The sequence below is a fragment of the Bos taurus genome, chromosome 7 (assembly GCF_002263795.3).
Source record: "Bos taurus isolate L1 Dominette 01449 registration number 42190680 breed Hereford chromosome 7, ARS-UCD2.0, whole genome shotgun sequence".
NCBI classification, from domain to species: domain Eukaryota; kingdom Metazoa; phylum Chordata; class Mammalia; order Artiodactyla; family Bovidae; genus Bos; species Bos taurus.
In genome coordinates this window covers 42896072-42912599 of record NC_037334.1, presented here as the reverse complement: position 1 = coordinate 42912599, position 16528 = coordinate 42896072, and the positions used below count along the sequence as shown (strand labels likewise).

The 16528-nt window shown below is 36.0% G+C and overlaps 1 protein-coding gene and 1 pseudogene across 1 annotated transcript; both read right to left on the bottom strand.

Moving 5' to 3' along the window:
* OR2AZ4BP (olfactory receptor family 2 subfamily AZ member 4B, pseudogene) lies at positions 6794-7724 on the bottom strand (annotated as a pseudogene).
* Positions 15359-16294, bottom strand: OR2AZ3 (olfactory receptor family 2 subfamily AZ member 3). The gene has a single exon (NM_001390799.1). It carries the CDS (start codon positions 16292-16294, stop codon positions 15359-15361), a length of 936 nt encoding a protein of 311 aa, NP_001377728.1.
* Between the last annotated feature and the right edge of the window lie 234 nt (positions 16295-16528).

Below are 16528 nucleotides of genomic sequence, written 5' to 3'. Positions count from 1 at the left end.
GAGTTTAAGAGCATATGTCAAGGCTGCATACGTGCAGTCACTCAGTCTTCTGACTTTTGTGACCGCAAAGGAACTGTAGCCCTCCAGGCTCCTCTGTCCATGGATTTTTCAGGAACAAATACTGGATGCTTACCATGTTCTTCCTCCAGTGATCTTCCTGACCCAGGGATCAACCCAACGTTTCCTGCGTCTCCTGCCCTGGCAGATGGATACTACCACTGAAGACACCTCAGGTATCAAGGGCTAGGATACCAAATTCAAGCCTAGCTGCATCATTACTATCTGTGCCTCACTTTCCTGATCTTTAAAATAAGGAAGTTAATCAAATAACATCAAGAGTGTAGTCATGAAGCTTAGATGAGTTATTATTGTATATGTTTATTATAGTTTTCATGTATACATATTTCTCCCAACATAAATGTGAGGTTTAAGTGCTAGGATTATGTTTTACTTATCTACTCTATCTCAATAAATCAGCAAGTAGCTATAGAAGAATATATAGTCAATGAATATTTAACCAGAAAGTTGAACACCCCATGGAGTTAGTAGTAACATTTTCATGTAGAATATATGACAAATCCCTCACTGGATTGGCATTGATGATGAGAATAAAGCTCTTCCTTCCATGTCATCTTACGGAAAAGTGGATTTTCCTGCTCCTGAATAAGACAGTTGCTGTATATGGGGAATTTCATATTCTTTGCTGTTTTCTCTCAGAAGTGCAGTAATATAGCATAGACATCAAAATAGCTGGAAATCCTGTTCTCTCTATGAATGCAGCAGGAATTTCATAATTTAAACAATGCCCTCCTTTGGTTTAATGGTGATGGTTCATTTCTGAATGTGTTTATCCTGATGATTTTTTGTAACAAAATGTCAGTTAAATAAACTATTATTGTTCCTTTAGTGACAACTCTGCTACAATATAAATTATGAAGGTAATCTTGTTGAAATGATCAGGAAGCACACATTTTGCTAAAGTCATATTCATATGATTTCAGAAGAGTTACAGAATAGTTTTTGAAATACTTTTACCAGCCACTTATTTTTCATTCTACATTACTTAGTAATCCTATATTAACACATTCTGTACTAGGTGTTGAAGAAGGGGCAGCAATGCATTCAGATAACAGTCAATACCATCAATACCTTCAATGAACTGTGAGCTTAGATATGAAATCATTTCTATCTACTATCACAGAAGAGTGAAACAAGTGCTATAACTAAGTCTCCTATGGGTGACTGCAACGCAGAAGACAGAGCTAATGTCTGAGTACGATGTAAGTGGATAATTAGGTAAGGTTTAATTTGAGTCTTATCTACTTGTGCTGTGCTTAGTCGCTCAGTCATGTCTGATTCTTCGTGATCCTATGGACTGTAGTCCATCAGGCTCCTCTGTCCGGGATTCTCCAGGCAAGAATCCTGGAGTGGGTTGCCATGCCCTCCTTCAGGGGATCTTCCCAATCCAGGGATCGAACCCAGGTCTCCCGCATTGCAGGTGGATTCTTCACCATCTGAGCCACCAGGGAAGCCCATATCTACATTAGTACACAGCAACTCATGTACATTTAAAGATTGAGGCAACACAGAGTTTGTTTGTGGTTAAAAACACACATTGATGGCGAAATCACATTTCCTAAGTGAGTGGGAAACAAATTAGAATTCTTACAACACTTTTTTATTCAACTGTTTGAACTATATAACTCTGAAAGCCTGAGGTTTTCTCATTCTGAGTAACCTCATGGAATTCTTAACTGTAAGTCATATCATGCCCGCGTAACTTGTCCTGCCATTTACTCAATGAGTCGAGACACCAACTCTTTTGGTTTTTATGTTGAACTCATATGTCTACTAAAAATACTTGATTTCTCTCGCTAGAATATAATCAAAGGACTTTCAAACTTAAAGTGAGTATGAAGGTATGGCAAACATTTAACATTCAAACATTCTAAATCTCAGAAATCATGAAGTATCACACTCAACCACCCTAATTTGACAATTTGCTTTAGGTCTGTGCTCCTGACTTTAATTACCCAAGGTATGATATTCTTTAAGATTATGAGTGGTTAACTTTATAACAATGAGAATACAACTGGCAAAGAGGTTAATGAAGATGACCAAGTCAGTGTTTAAAAATTTTGGAGCCAAAACTTTAAGAAAAAACATCCACATGTGTTTAATTTTTTACTTGATACTTTTACTTCGCTTTTTATAAATTCGTATTAAATAATAACCAACTACCTGAAAACAAATTGTTGGTTGGTGTTTAGGAAGTAGAAACCTTGGATCATAATATAACCAAATGACACACAGTATTTTTTAAATAGAACAATAAACTATCCCTTAGTAAATATTTCTGTATTATTTATTAAACTTTTCTCACAAAAGTGGATCAATTTTATTAGTTTAATTCAATGGAATAAGTACTTACTGAGAGTCAACTCTGGATATATTTCCATTATTTCTCTAATATGGAAGATGAATCTACTTATAAAGAGGACAGTGTGATATTAACCTGTAGAATTTTATTGACCTTTTAAGACTTTTTACAATGATATGACTACTATATCATTTTAGGAACAGAGTTTGCCCCTTATTGTTAGCATACTTTGAGCCATACCTATTATGGTTCATACAAGGCAGATGGAAATGAAATCACAACTCAGTCATCAAACAGCTTTTCTAAGCAACAGATTAATTCAAGAAATTATCAAGAGATTAAATCATTTCCTGAGTTTAGGTGCATCTTTGGATATCAGTTTTGAGTCTAAATGAATAGTAATTCTCATTCTCAAATGTTTTACTTTACATCATAAATGGTACCTGCTTAGTATTATGCTGTTTGATTATGTGAGTATTTATGACTCATTATTTAATTGATGTAATTCCTACAGATAGTCAAACAGAAATGTAATTCTATGTACTTTCCCCTAGACCTCAATCCTGGGAAGCCTACAGTCAGATTTTTATTTTCCTTTGACAAATACAAATCACCAAAGTCTGACATTAATCTTAATGATTATAGGCCTATAGATCTCATCATATGATGAGATTCTCTACAGAATTTCATTACTAGGCAAGGTTCAAAACTCATATTTTTCCTGGTTTCATATCTCCTAAATTCTATTTATCTCCAATCTTCCTCGCCTCTTGGATTGCTGGATAACTTCCGGATTATTCTGTGATCAGGTACACCTTCTCATTATGCGGCATTAGCCCTTTATTTTGGCATAGAAAAGTGAATGAACTGACTTGATGTTGATGGCAAGTCATGCATTTTGAAAATGAGACCAGTGGCTATGATTTATATACTATTATATTAAATACTGGTTGGTATATCAGCCAAAGATCTAGATAGAAGGCTTACTAATTTCCCATCACGGGTCTGGAGACCTTGGTAGTGAATAACCTAGGGGAACACAGTCCCCAGACTTTAATTAATTTTGATTTCCAGATTGTAATAGGAAAACTAGAAATTAATTGGCAAACATTAAAATGTACAAAAATATTCTCACCATGGAAAAATATTCAGATGTTTTAAAATTTTCACATGATAAACCACAAGGCAAATGATGAATTTCCATCAGGGACATGTAGTTGCCCTATGATAAATTTCAAAAATAGATATTCAATATTCAGTATTTCTACATTACCTCACCCCCCCAAGAAACTTCCCCCAACTTTTATATGATTCTTTAGCCAGTATGACTTATAAAGAAGTTAATTATATAGCAGTTTGATAATATAGCTTCATTTTAACATACTAACATATGGTAATAAAATCAACTGAGATCAGAAGGACCTAAATTAATGGTCATCCCTCCAATTTTTTTAACTGTAAATTTTGTTCAAGTAACTTAAATTTCTGAGTTTTAGTAATGTTGTCTGTGAACATGGGCATAGTAAAGCTGCCTCACTAGGCTGTGTTTTATATAACCTATTTGAATGAACAAATTAATGGAGTCCTTGTAAAGTTTCTCAGAAAGTCAATGTGAAGTCTGTCTTGGTTATTATTACCTGGTTTTTGAGGGTATCTTTTGCATATCTAGAAAGGAACATAGTATCTAAAGACTGTAATGTTTCCTGTCTCCTAAAAAAGCAATCTGACTGACTATATGACTGAAAATTTTCCACAAAGACGGCAAAAATAATTTGCAAAATAGATTAGCATGAAAACCAGATTTTTAAATAGGCATTCAGTTCTTTAAAAAACACTAGAATTTGTCAAAAGGGAAATAAAAAAATTTTCAGGAAATATATTCAGAAAAAGTTGGAAAAGTAAGGTACCTTAGTTAAAAAAGGGTTGGAAAATAATTGCCATAATTTATGTTTCAATCAATGAAAAAGCAATTATAAATTAATATGTAGTATTTTGGCAATATCAACTCTTTGCATCAGTTGCAGTTCAGTCGCTCTCTCGTGTCCGACTCTTTGCGACCCCATGAATCGCAGCACGCCAGGGCCTCCCTGTCCATCACAAACTCCTGGAGGTTCACTCAGACTCACGTCCATCAAGTCAGTGATGCCATCCAGCCATCTCATCCTCTGTCGTCCCCTTCTCCTCCTGACCCCATCCCTCCCAGCGTCAGAGTCTTTTCCAATGAGTCAGCTCTTTGCATGAGGGTGCCAAAGTTACTTGGAGTTTCAGCATCATTCCCTCCAAAGAATTCCAGGGCTGATTCCTACAGAATGGACTGGTTGGATCTCCTTCATATAAATGTATAAATTAATAAATGTTTAATTTGTACAAGTGGTATGAACAAACATACCATTACACTACTCTGGGTTTTTTATCAAAATTTCTGCCTTGGTATATTGAATTTCTCCTTTGCATGTGTGCTTACACTTTCATGTTATAATACAAGCTGTTTGAGGACAAAGATAACACTAATTCCTCTTTATATCATCTGTATTTAGAGGCCAGCGAACTACCACCTAAACTGCCCTGCTGCATATATTTGTATGGCCCAGGGGCTCAGAAAATTGGTGTGAAATTCACATTTCAGTGTCCATCAGGAAGGTTTACTAGAATATGTCATTCTTATTAATTTCCATATTAGCTACAGTTGCTTCTATTACTTTCAGAGTTGATTAGTTGTGGCAGAGACACTATAGATCACAAGCCTAAAATATTAAATATCTGAATACTAAAAGAAAAAGTTTGTTATCTTTATAATGAAAACATGTTAGTGAATATGAAATATGACATTCTATTTAATTTTATTCTCCATTTTAAGAATGAAAAGATAATCAGGCTGGTGATATTCCCTAGAATGGTTTCATTCCAAAGATGGGTATATCTTTCCTCTTCTCCTTTGCATTAGCTTCTTGTCTTTTCCCAGCTGTTTGGAAGCCCTCCTCAGACAACCACTTTGCCTTTTGTGTTTCCTTTCCTTGGGGGTGGTCTTGATCACTGCCTCCTCTACAATGTCACAAACCTCCACCCATAGTTCTTCAGCACCCTGTCTATCAGATCTAATCCCTTGAATGTATTTGTCACTTCCACAGCATAATCATAAGGGATTTGATTTAGGTCATATCTGAATGGCCTAGTGGTTTTCCCTATTTTCTTTAATTTAAGTCTGAATTTTGCAATATGGTGTTCATGATGAGAGCCCCAGTCAGCTCCAGGTCTTGTTTTTCCTGACTGTATAGAGCCTCTCCATCTTCAGTCACCAAAGAATATAATCAATCTGATTTTGGTATTGATCATCTGGTGATGTCATGCGTATAGTTGTCTTTTGTGTTGTTGGAAGAGGATGTTTGCTATGACCAGTGTGTTCTCTTGGAAAATCTTTGTTAGTCTTTGCCCTGCTTCATTTTGTACACTAAAGCCAACTTGCCTGTTACTCCAAGTATCTCTTGACTTTTTACTTTTGCATTCCAGTCCCCTATGAAGAAAAGGGACATCTTTTTGGGTGTTAGTTCTAGAAAGCTGTTTTCTTGAGATATAGAAACATATCTCAAGGAAATTTACTAAAGTGAGTAGCTTCAAATGAACAAGGAATTCTCACTGTCTAAGGGGAAGCAAATCAACTCTGCAGAGTTCCTGAGGTTTTCATTCAAGGGAAGGGAAAAATGTTGGGGAGAAAACAGCAGAAGGGCAACATCTCATAATTTCCCCAATTGTTCAGTACATTACTTATAGGTATTATTCTTCCCTTTAAATTACAGTATGGAATTTGTATCCATTTATTTAATGTGATTTTAATAACTAATTATGAGTCAACTATGCAATAAGATATTTATACAGTAGGGTATGACCTTATAACACCTAACATATGTAAATGACTTTATCTCATCATCTTGTAGTTTAAAATGCCACTTTCCTTAGCATCTTGTATTATGAAAGATACCAGTTTATTTTAATATTAAACTTTGGAATGCACCTAAACCTGGTTCATTTAAAATAATTTTTATTGATTGTATTTCAACTTATCTGCTAATTTTAATAGTAAGCCAGCTCATGGAATTTTAGTTCATCTTGAGGTCCATAGTGAATTTATATTTTATTAGAAAAATTTTCTAATAACTTCAAAGATTTCAAATAATATTTAATTTAACAGGTAAACCAATTTTCTTAAATTTCTCCTTACATGATAATGCCCCAGTGAAAAATTAAGGACCTCCATTAGAAACCTGGAAATCACACATGAAAAGTTTTATTTACATAGGGTCGCAATCACCCTGGTTTCCTGAACCATGCAACACCTTGGGATTTAAATTCTGAACTGTAGTTTAGTCCATGGTCACAAGCATGTTCTTTTCACAGCTGAGAAGTATTCCTTATCTACTAAGATACCCCACATCTCCCCACCAACTTCATGAGAGCTGCCACCACCTCCTTATTCCTCAGGCTATAGATAAGGGGGTTCAGCATGGGAGTGAGGATGTTGCTGAAAAGAGAGCCTGGTCCTGCTCTGGACTATGTGAGGAAGTGAAAGTCATGTAGATGAATATGTTTGGGCCGAAGAAGAGACTTACCACAGTTAGGTGGGAAGAGCAGGTGGCCAGGGCTTTTTTCCTGCCCTTGACAGAGTTCACACGCAGGACAGTGAGGAAGATGAGTGTATAGGAAGGTATGATGAGACTGAAAGGCACAACAAGCAGTACAATGCTTGTGACCACCACCACTAACTGATACACAGAAGTGTCTTCACAGGAAAGCTTAATGAGGACTGGGACCTCACAGAAGAAATGGTGGATCTCCCTTGACCCACAGATGGGAAAATGCATAGGGTAGACTGTATGGATAAATGAACCTATGGAGCCTCCAATCCAACATCCAGCAACCATGTGCAGACAGAACCTGGGGCTCATGATGGTGGGATACGCAGCGGGATGCAGACAGCCACGTAGCGGTCATAAGCCATGAGAGTCAAGATGAGGCATTCTGACACTCCCAACATCAAGTAGAAGAAACTCTGTGTTCCACAGCCAATCCATGATATGGTCCTTTTCCCTGTGAAAAAGTTAGAGGCTGTCTTCGGAACAATGGTGGAAGTTAATGTCAAGTCAATGGGGGAGAGTTGACTGAGGAGAATGTACATGGGTGTATGGAGCCGAGAGTCCCCCCAAATCAAGACAATGAGAAGTAAGTTTCCCAGGAAAGCAAGGATGTAGATGAAAATGACCACGAAGTCGAGAACAATGGAATGCTGAAACTCAGGAAAGAGTCCCACAAGGATGAAATCAGTTACTGATGATGCATTCCCACCCACCATGCCTCTAAAAGAAATATAACAGGGCTGGGGAACAAATCAAATGCATTAGAATCATGAACACTCAGTACATGTCTTATATCAATATGTGGATCTAAAATTTTATATCTTTCCTCCCATTTGGACTTTCACAATATGTGCTATTAACTCATCAGAAGTATTTAACTACATTTTGTTGAGCAATTGCCTAAAAGTGTGTTAAATAAAGAATATTATAAAAAATGATCAAATTTAGTTCCTCTTCACCTCGCTTAAATTCATCTTGTTTTCCTCTTTCTATTCTTTATTTTTTCCTCTCTCTTTGCTTTTTCTTGGAGAAACTTATCATAGCAATGGATCTACTTTCTACAAATTTGAACCTCAAAATGTATATATTATTTCTGATAGTCATGGACCCTGATTATTAACTCTTATAGATTTGGGCAAAAGAAATATCAACTTAATTCACTCAATTTAGTTTTGAAAATCACAAATCAATTGCTTTTCAAATTTTAATGAAATATCCCGTTGATTTACTTTCTATGGTAAGTGCCATCATAAACAGGCTTCCCAAGTGGCACAGGTGGTAAAGAATCTGCCTGCCAACGCAGGAGATGCAAGAGACACAGGTTCAATCCCTGGATTGGAATGATTCCCGGGAATAGGAAATAGCAACCCATTCCAGTAATCTTGCTTGAGAAATCCCATGGACAGAGGAGCCAGCAGGGTCTATGGGGTCAGAAAGAGTTGGACTTGACTGAGCAACTGAGTAGGTATGTATACCATCATAGATGGAGTAATAGCAATTCCTAAACTTACATAATTATCTGCCACGAGGCCATCAATTTTCCTTATTTCTGACCAAATAAAGCTTATATTTTCAGTCTAGAATTTTAGATTTTCCATGACTTGGGTCCAAGAAAGCTTATAAATCTTAGATTCCATTAATTTAAAACAGATAACCCAAATTCCAGTCAAACATATGTTCTCATGGTTTCTCCACAGGACTTATGTATTCACACAGCTGAATTCCTTTGCTTTTATTTCTGCTCAGAATTATCAGTATACTGAAAGCTGAAGAAGAAGAAATTTTCCTATCCACATTCCTACGGTCCCTAATAACATCAGACATATAATTATTTATCATCATAACTAAGAGGCAGTGTAGCTTGGAGTCTAAGAGCATATGTCAGAGGCTGCATACGTGTTCAGTCACTCAGTCTTCTGACTCTTTGTGACTGCAAAGGACTGTAGCCCTCCAGGCTCCTCTGTCCATGGGATTTTTCAGGAACAAATACTGGATGGCTTGCCATGTCCTCCTCTAAGTGATCTTCCTGATCCAGGGATCGAACCCACGTTTCCTGCGTCTCCTGCCCTGGCAGATGGATACTTACCACTGAGACACCTCAGGGTATCAAGGGCTAGGATACCCAAATTCAAGCCTAGCTGCATCATTTACTATCTGTGCCTCACTTTCCTGATCTTTAAAATAAGGAAGTTAATCAAATAACATCAAGAGTGTAGTCATGAAGCTTAGATGAGTTATTATTGTATATGTTTATTATAGTTTTCCATGTATACATATTTCTCCAACATAAATGTTAAGGTTTTAAGTGCTAGGATTATGTTTTACTTATCTACTCTATCTCAATAAAATCAGCACAGTAGCTATAGAAGAATATATAGTCAATGAATATTTAACCAGAAAGTTGAACAAACCCCATGGAGTTAGTAGTAACATTTTCATGTAGAATATATGACAAATCCCTCACTGGATTGGCATTGACGATGAGATCTAAAGCTAGTTCCTTCCATGTCATCTTACGGAAAAGTGGATTTCCTGCTCCTGAATAAGACAGTTGCTGTATATGGGGAAATTTCATATTCTTTGCTGTTTTCTCTCAGAAGTGCAGTAATATAGCATAGACATCAAAATAGCTGGAAATCCTGTTCTCTATGAATGCAGCAGGAATTTCATAATTTAAACAATGCCCTCCTTTGGTTTAATGGTGATGGTTCATTTCTGAATGTGTTTATCCTGATGATTTTTGTAACAAAATGTCAGTTAATAAATACTATTATTGTTCCTTTAGTGACAACTCTGCTACAATATAAATTATGAAGGTAATCTTGTTGAAAATGATCAGGAAGCACACATTTTGCTAAAGTCATATTCATATGATTTCAGAAGAGTTACAGAATAGTTCTTGAAATACTTTTACCAGCCACTTATTTTCATTCTACATTTACTTAGTAATCACTATATTTTACACATTCTGTACTAGGTGTTGAAGAAGGGGCAGCAATGCATTCAGATACAGTCAATACCTTCAATACCTTCAATGAACTGTGAGCTTAGATATGAAATCATTTCTATCTACTAATCACAGAAGAGTGAAACAAGTGCTATAACTAAGTCTCCTACACGGTGACATGCCAACGCAGAAGACAGAGCTAATGTCTGAGTACGATGTAAGTGGATAATTAGGTAAGGTTTAATTTGAGTTCTATCTACCTTGTGCTGTGCTTAGTCGCTCAGTCATGTCTGATTCTTCGTGATCCTATGGACTGTAGTCCATCAGGCTCCTCTGTCCGTGGGGATTCTCCAGGCAAGAATCCTGGAGTGGGCTGCCATGCCCTCCTTCAGGGGATCTTCCCAATCCAGGGATCGAACCCAGGTCTCCCGCATTGCAGGTGGATTCTTCACCATCTGAGCCACCAGGGAAGCCCCATATCTACCTTAGTACACAGCAACTCATGTACATTTAAAGATTGAGGCAACACAGAGTTTGTTGTGGTTAAAAGCACATTGATGGCGAAAATCACATTTCCTAAGTGAGTGGGAAACAAATTAGAATTCTTACACACTTTTTTATTCAACTGTTTTGAACTATATAACTCTGAAAGCCTGAGGTTTTCTCATTCCTGAGTAACCTCATGGAATTCTTAACCGTACAGTCATATCATGCCACGTAACTTGTCCTGCCATTTACTTCAATGAGTCGAGACATCCAACTCTTTTGGTATTTTATGTTGAACTCATATGTCTAGTAAAAATACTTGATTTCTCTCGCTAGAATAATAATCAAAGGACTTTCAACTTAAAGTGAGTATGAGGTATGGCAAACATTCTAACATTCAAACATTCTAAATCTCAGAAATCATCAGTATCACTGTATCAACCCTATTTGACAATTTGCTTTAGGTCTGTGCTCCTGACTTTAATTACCCAAGGTATGATATGCTTTAAGATTATGAGTGGTTAACTTTATAACAATGAAAATACAACTGGCAAAGAGGTTAATGAAGATGACCAAGTCAGTGTTTAAAAATTTTGGAGCCAAAACTTTAAGAAAAAACATCCACATGTGTTTAATTTTTTACTTGATACTTTTACTTCGCTTTTTATAAATTCGTATTAAATAATAACCAACTACCTGAAAACAAATTGTTGGTTGGTGTTTAGGAAGTAGAAACCTTGGATCATAATATAACCAAATAACACACAGTATTTTTTAAATAGAACAATAAACTATCCCTTAGTAAATATTTCTGTATTATTTATTAAACTTTTCTCACAAAAGTGGATCAATTTTATTAGTTTAATTCAATGGAATAAGTACTTACTGAGAGTCAACTCTGGATATATTTCCATTATTTCTCTAATATGGAAGATGAATCTACTTATAAAGAGGACAGTGTGATATTAACCTGTAGAATTTTATCAACCTTTTAAGACTTTTTACAATGATATGACTACTATATCATTTTAGGAACAGAGTTTGCCCTTATTGTTAGCATACTTTGAGGCCATACCTATTATGGGTTCATACAAGGCAGATGGAAATGAAATCACAACTCAGTCATCAAACAGCTTTTCTAAAGCAACAGGATTAATTCAAGAAATTATCAAGAGATTAAATCGTTTCCTGAGTTTAGGTGCATCTTTGGATATCAGTTTTGAGTCTAAATGAATAGTAATTCTCATTCTCAAATGTTTTACTTGACATCATAAATGGTACCTGCTTAGTATTATGCTGTTTGATTATATGAGTATTTATGACTCATTATTTAATTGATGTAATTCCTACAGATAGTCAAACAGAAATGTAATTCTATGTAGCTTTCCCCTAGACCTCAATCCTGGGAAGCCTACAGTCAGATTTTTATTTTCCTTTGACAAATACAATCACCAAAGTCTGACATTTGAGGACTTAATGATAATCATATAGATTCTCTACAGAATTTCCATTACTAGGCAAGGTTCAAAACTCCTTATTTTTCCTGGTTTCATATCTACCTTAAATTCTATTTATCTCCAATCTCCTCTGCCTCTTGGAATTGCTGATAACTTCCGGATTATTTCTGTGATCAGGTACACTTCTCATTATGCGGCATTAGCCCTTTATTTTGCATAGAAAAGTGAATGCAACTGACTTGATGTTGATGGCAAGTCATACATTTGAAAATGAGACCAGTGGCTATGATTCTATGATACTATGTATATTAAATACTGGTTGGTATATCAGCAAAGATCTAGATAGAAGGCTTCCTAATTTCCCATCAAGGGTCTGGAGACCTTGGTAGTGAATAACCTAGGGGAACACAGTCCCCAGACTTTAATTAATTTTGATTCCAGATTGTAATAGGAAAATTTAGAAATTAATTGGCAAACATTAAAATGTACAAAAATATTTCTCACCATGGAAAAATATTCAGATGTTTTAAAATATTTTCACATGATAAACCACAAGGCAAATGATGAATTTCCATCAGGGACATGTAGTCTGTCCTATGATAAATTTCAAAAATAGAAGGATACTCAATATTCAGTATTTCTACATTTACCTCACCCCCCCAAGAAACTTCCCCCAACTTTTATATGATTCTTTTAGCCAGTATGACTTATAAAGAAGTTAATTGTATAGCAGTTTGATAATATAGCTTCATTTTAACATACTAACATATGGTAAATAAAATCAACTGAGATCAGAAGGACCTAAATTAATGGTCATCCCTCCAATTTTTTAACTGTAAATTTTGTTCAAGTAACTTAAATTTCTGAGTTTTAGTAATGTTGTCTGTGAACATGGGCATAGTAAAGCTGCCTCACTAGGCTGTGTTTTATATAACCCATTTGAATGAACAAAATTAATGTAGTCCTTGTAAAGTTTCTCAGAAAGTCAATGTGAAGTCTGTCTTGGTTAATTATTACCTGGTTTTGAGGGTATCTTTTGCATATCTAGAGGGAAACATAGTATCTAAAGACTTAATGTTTCCTGTCTCTAAAAGCAATCTGACTGACTATGACTGAATATTTGCCCACAAAGACTCAAAAATAATTTGCAAAATAATTATCATGAAAACCAGATTGTTTTAAAATATGCACTTCAGTTCTTTAAAAACAACTAGAAATGTCAAGGAAGTAAAAAATCAGGCAAACATATTCAGAAAAAGTTGGAAAAGTAAGGTACCTTAGTTAAAGAAAGGGTTGGAAATAATTGCATGATTTTATGTTTCATCAATGAAAATGCAATTATAAATTAATATGTAGTATTTTGGCAATATCAACTCTTTGCATACAAATGTATAAATTAATAAATGTTTAATTTGTACAAGTGGTATGAACAAACATACCATACACTACTCTGGATTTTTTATCAAAATTTCTGCCTTGGTATATTGAATTTCTCCTTTGCATGTGTGCTTACACTTTCATGTTATAATACAGCTGTTTGAGGACAAAGATAACACTAATTCCTCTTTATATCATCTGTATTTAGGTCAGTGAACTACCACCAAAACTTCCCTGCTGCATATATTTGTATGGCCCAGGGGCTCAGAAAATTGTGTGAAATTCACATTTCAGTGTCCATCAGGAAGGTTTACTAGAATATGTTCATTCTTATTAATTTCCATATTAGCTACAGTTGCTTCTATACTTTCAGAGTTGATTAGTTGTGGCAGAGACACTATAGATCACAAAGCCTAAAATATTAAATATCTGAATACTAAAAGAAAAAGTTTGTTATCTTTATAATGAAAACATGTTAGTGAATATGAAATATGACATTCTATTTAATTTTATTCTCCATTTTAAGGATGAAAAGATAATCAGGCTGGTGATATTCCCTAGAATGGTTTCATTCCAAAGATGGGTATATCTTTCCTCTTCTCCTTTGCATTAGCTTCTTGTCTTTTCCCAGCTGTTTGGAAGCCCTCCTCAGACAACCACTTTGCCTTTTGTGTTTCCTTTCCTTGGGGGTGGTCTTGATCACTGCCTCCTCTACAATGTCACAAACCTCCACCCATAGTTCTTCAGGCACCCTGTCTATCAGATCTAATCCCTTGAATGTATTTGTCACTTCCACAGCATAATCATAAGGGATTTGATTTAGGTCATATCTGAATGGCCTAGTGGTTTTCCCTATTTTCTTTAATTTAAGTCTGAATTTTGCAATATGGTGTTCATGATGAGAGCCCCAGTCAGCTCCAGGTCTTGTTTTTCCTGACTGTATAGAGCCTCTCCATCTTCAGTCACAAAGAATATAATCAATCTGATTTTGGTATTGATCATCTGGTGATGTCCATGCGTATAGTTGTCTTTTGTGTTGTTGGAAGAGGATGTTTGCTATGACCAGTGTGTTCTCTTGGAAAATCTTTGTTAGTCTTTGCCCTGCTTCATTTTGTACACTAAAGCCAAACTTGCCTGTTACTCCAAGTATCTCTTGACTTTTTACTTTTGCATTCCAGTCCCCTATGAAGAAAAGGACATCTTTTTTGGGTGTTAGTTCTAGAAGCTGTTTTCTTGAGATATAGAAACATATCTCAAGGAAATTTACTAAAGTGAGTAGCTTCAAATGAACAAGGAATTCTCACTGTCTAAGGGGAAGCAAATCAACTCTGCAGAGTTCCTGAGGTTTCATTCAAGGGAAGGGAAAAATGTTGGGGAGAAAACAGCAGAAGGGCAACATCTCATAATTTCCCCAATTGTTCAGTATACTACTTATAGGTATTATTCCTCCCTTTAAATTACAGTATGGAATTTGTATCTATTTATTTAATGTGATTTTAATAACTAATTATGAGTCAACTATGCAATAAGATATTTATACAGTAGGGTATGAGCTCATAACACCTCATACATATTAAAATGACTTTATCTCATCATCTTGTAGTTTAAAATGCCACTTTCCTTAGCATCTTGTATTATGAAAGATACCAGTTTATTTTAATATTAAACTTTGGAATGCACCTAAACCTGGTTCATTTAAAATAATTTTTATTGATTGTATTTCAACTTATCTGCTAATTTTAATAGTAAGCCAGCTCATGGAATTTTAGTTCATCTTGAGGTCCATAGTGAATTTATATTTTATTAGAAAAATTTCTAATAACTTCAAAGATTTCAAATATTATTTAACTTAACAGGTAAACTAATTTTCTTAAATTTCTCCTTACATGATAATGCCCCAGTGAAAAATTAAGGACCTCCATTAGAAACCTGGAAATCACACGTGAAAAGTTTTATTTACGTAGGGTCGCAATCACCCTGGTTTCCTGAACCATGCAACACCTTGGGATTTAAACTCTGAACTGTAGTTTAGTCCATGGTCACAAGCATGTTCTTTCCACAACTGAGAAGTATTCCTTATCTACTAAGATACCCCACATCTCCCCATCAACTTCATGAGAGCTGCCACCACCTCCTTATTCCTCAGGCTGTAGATAAGGGGGTTCAGCATGGGAGTGAGGATGTTGCTGAAAAGAGAGAGAGCCTGGTCCTGCTCTGGACTATGTGAGGAAGTGAAAGTCATGTAGATGAATATGTTTGGGCCGAAGAAGAGACTTACCACAGTTAGGTGGGAAGAGCAGGTGGCCAGGGCTTTTTTCCTGCCCTTGACAGAGTTCATACGCAGGACAGTGAGGAAGATGAGTGTATAGGAAGCTATGATGAGACTGAAAGGCACAACAAGCAGTACAATGCTTGTGACCACCACCACTAACTGATACACTGAAGTGTCTTCACAGGAAAGCTTAATGAGGACTGGGACCTCACAGAAGAAATGGTGGATCTCCCTTGACCCACAGATGGGAAAATGCATAGGGTAGACTGTATGGATAAATGAACTTATGGAGCCTCCAATCCAACATCCAGCAACCATGTGCAGACAGAACCTGGGGCTCATGATGGTGAGATAACGCAGCGGGATGCAGACAGCCACGTAGCGGTCATAAGCCATGAGAGTCAAGATGAGGCATTCTGACATTCCCAACATCAAGTAGAAGAAACTCTGTGTTCCACAGCCAATCCATGATATGGTCCTTTTCCCTGTGAAAAAGTTAGAGGCTGTCTTCGGAACAATGGTGGAAGTTAATGTCAAGTCAGTGAGGGAGAGTTGACTGAGGAGAATGTACATGGGTGTATGGAGCCGAGAGTCCCCCCAAATCAAGACAATGAGAAGTAAGTTTCCCAGGAAAGCAAGGATGTAGATGAAAATGACCACGAAGTTGAGAACAATGGAATGCTGAAATTCAGGAAAGAGTCCCACAAGGATGAAATCAGTTACTGATGACGCATTCCCACCCACCATGCCTCTAAAAGAAATATAACAGGGCTGGGGAACAAATCAAATGCATTAGAACAATGAACACTCAGTACATGTCTTATATCAATATGTGGATCTAAAATTTTATATCTTTCCTCCCATTTGGACTTTCACAATATGTGCTATTAACTCATCAGAAGTATTTAACTACATTTTGTTGAGCAATTGCCTAAAAGTGTGTTAAATAAAGAATATTATAAAAAATGATCAAATTTAGTT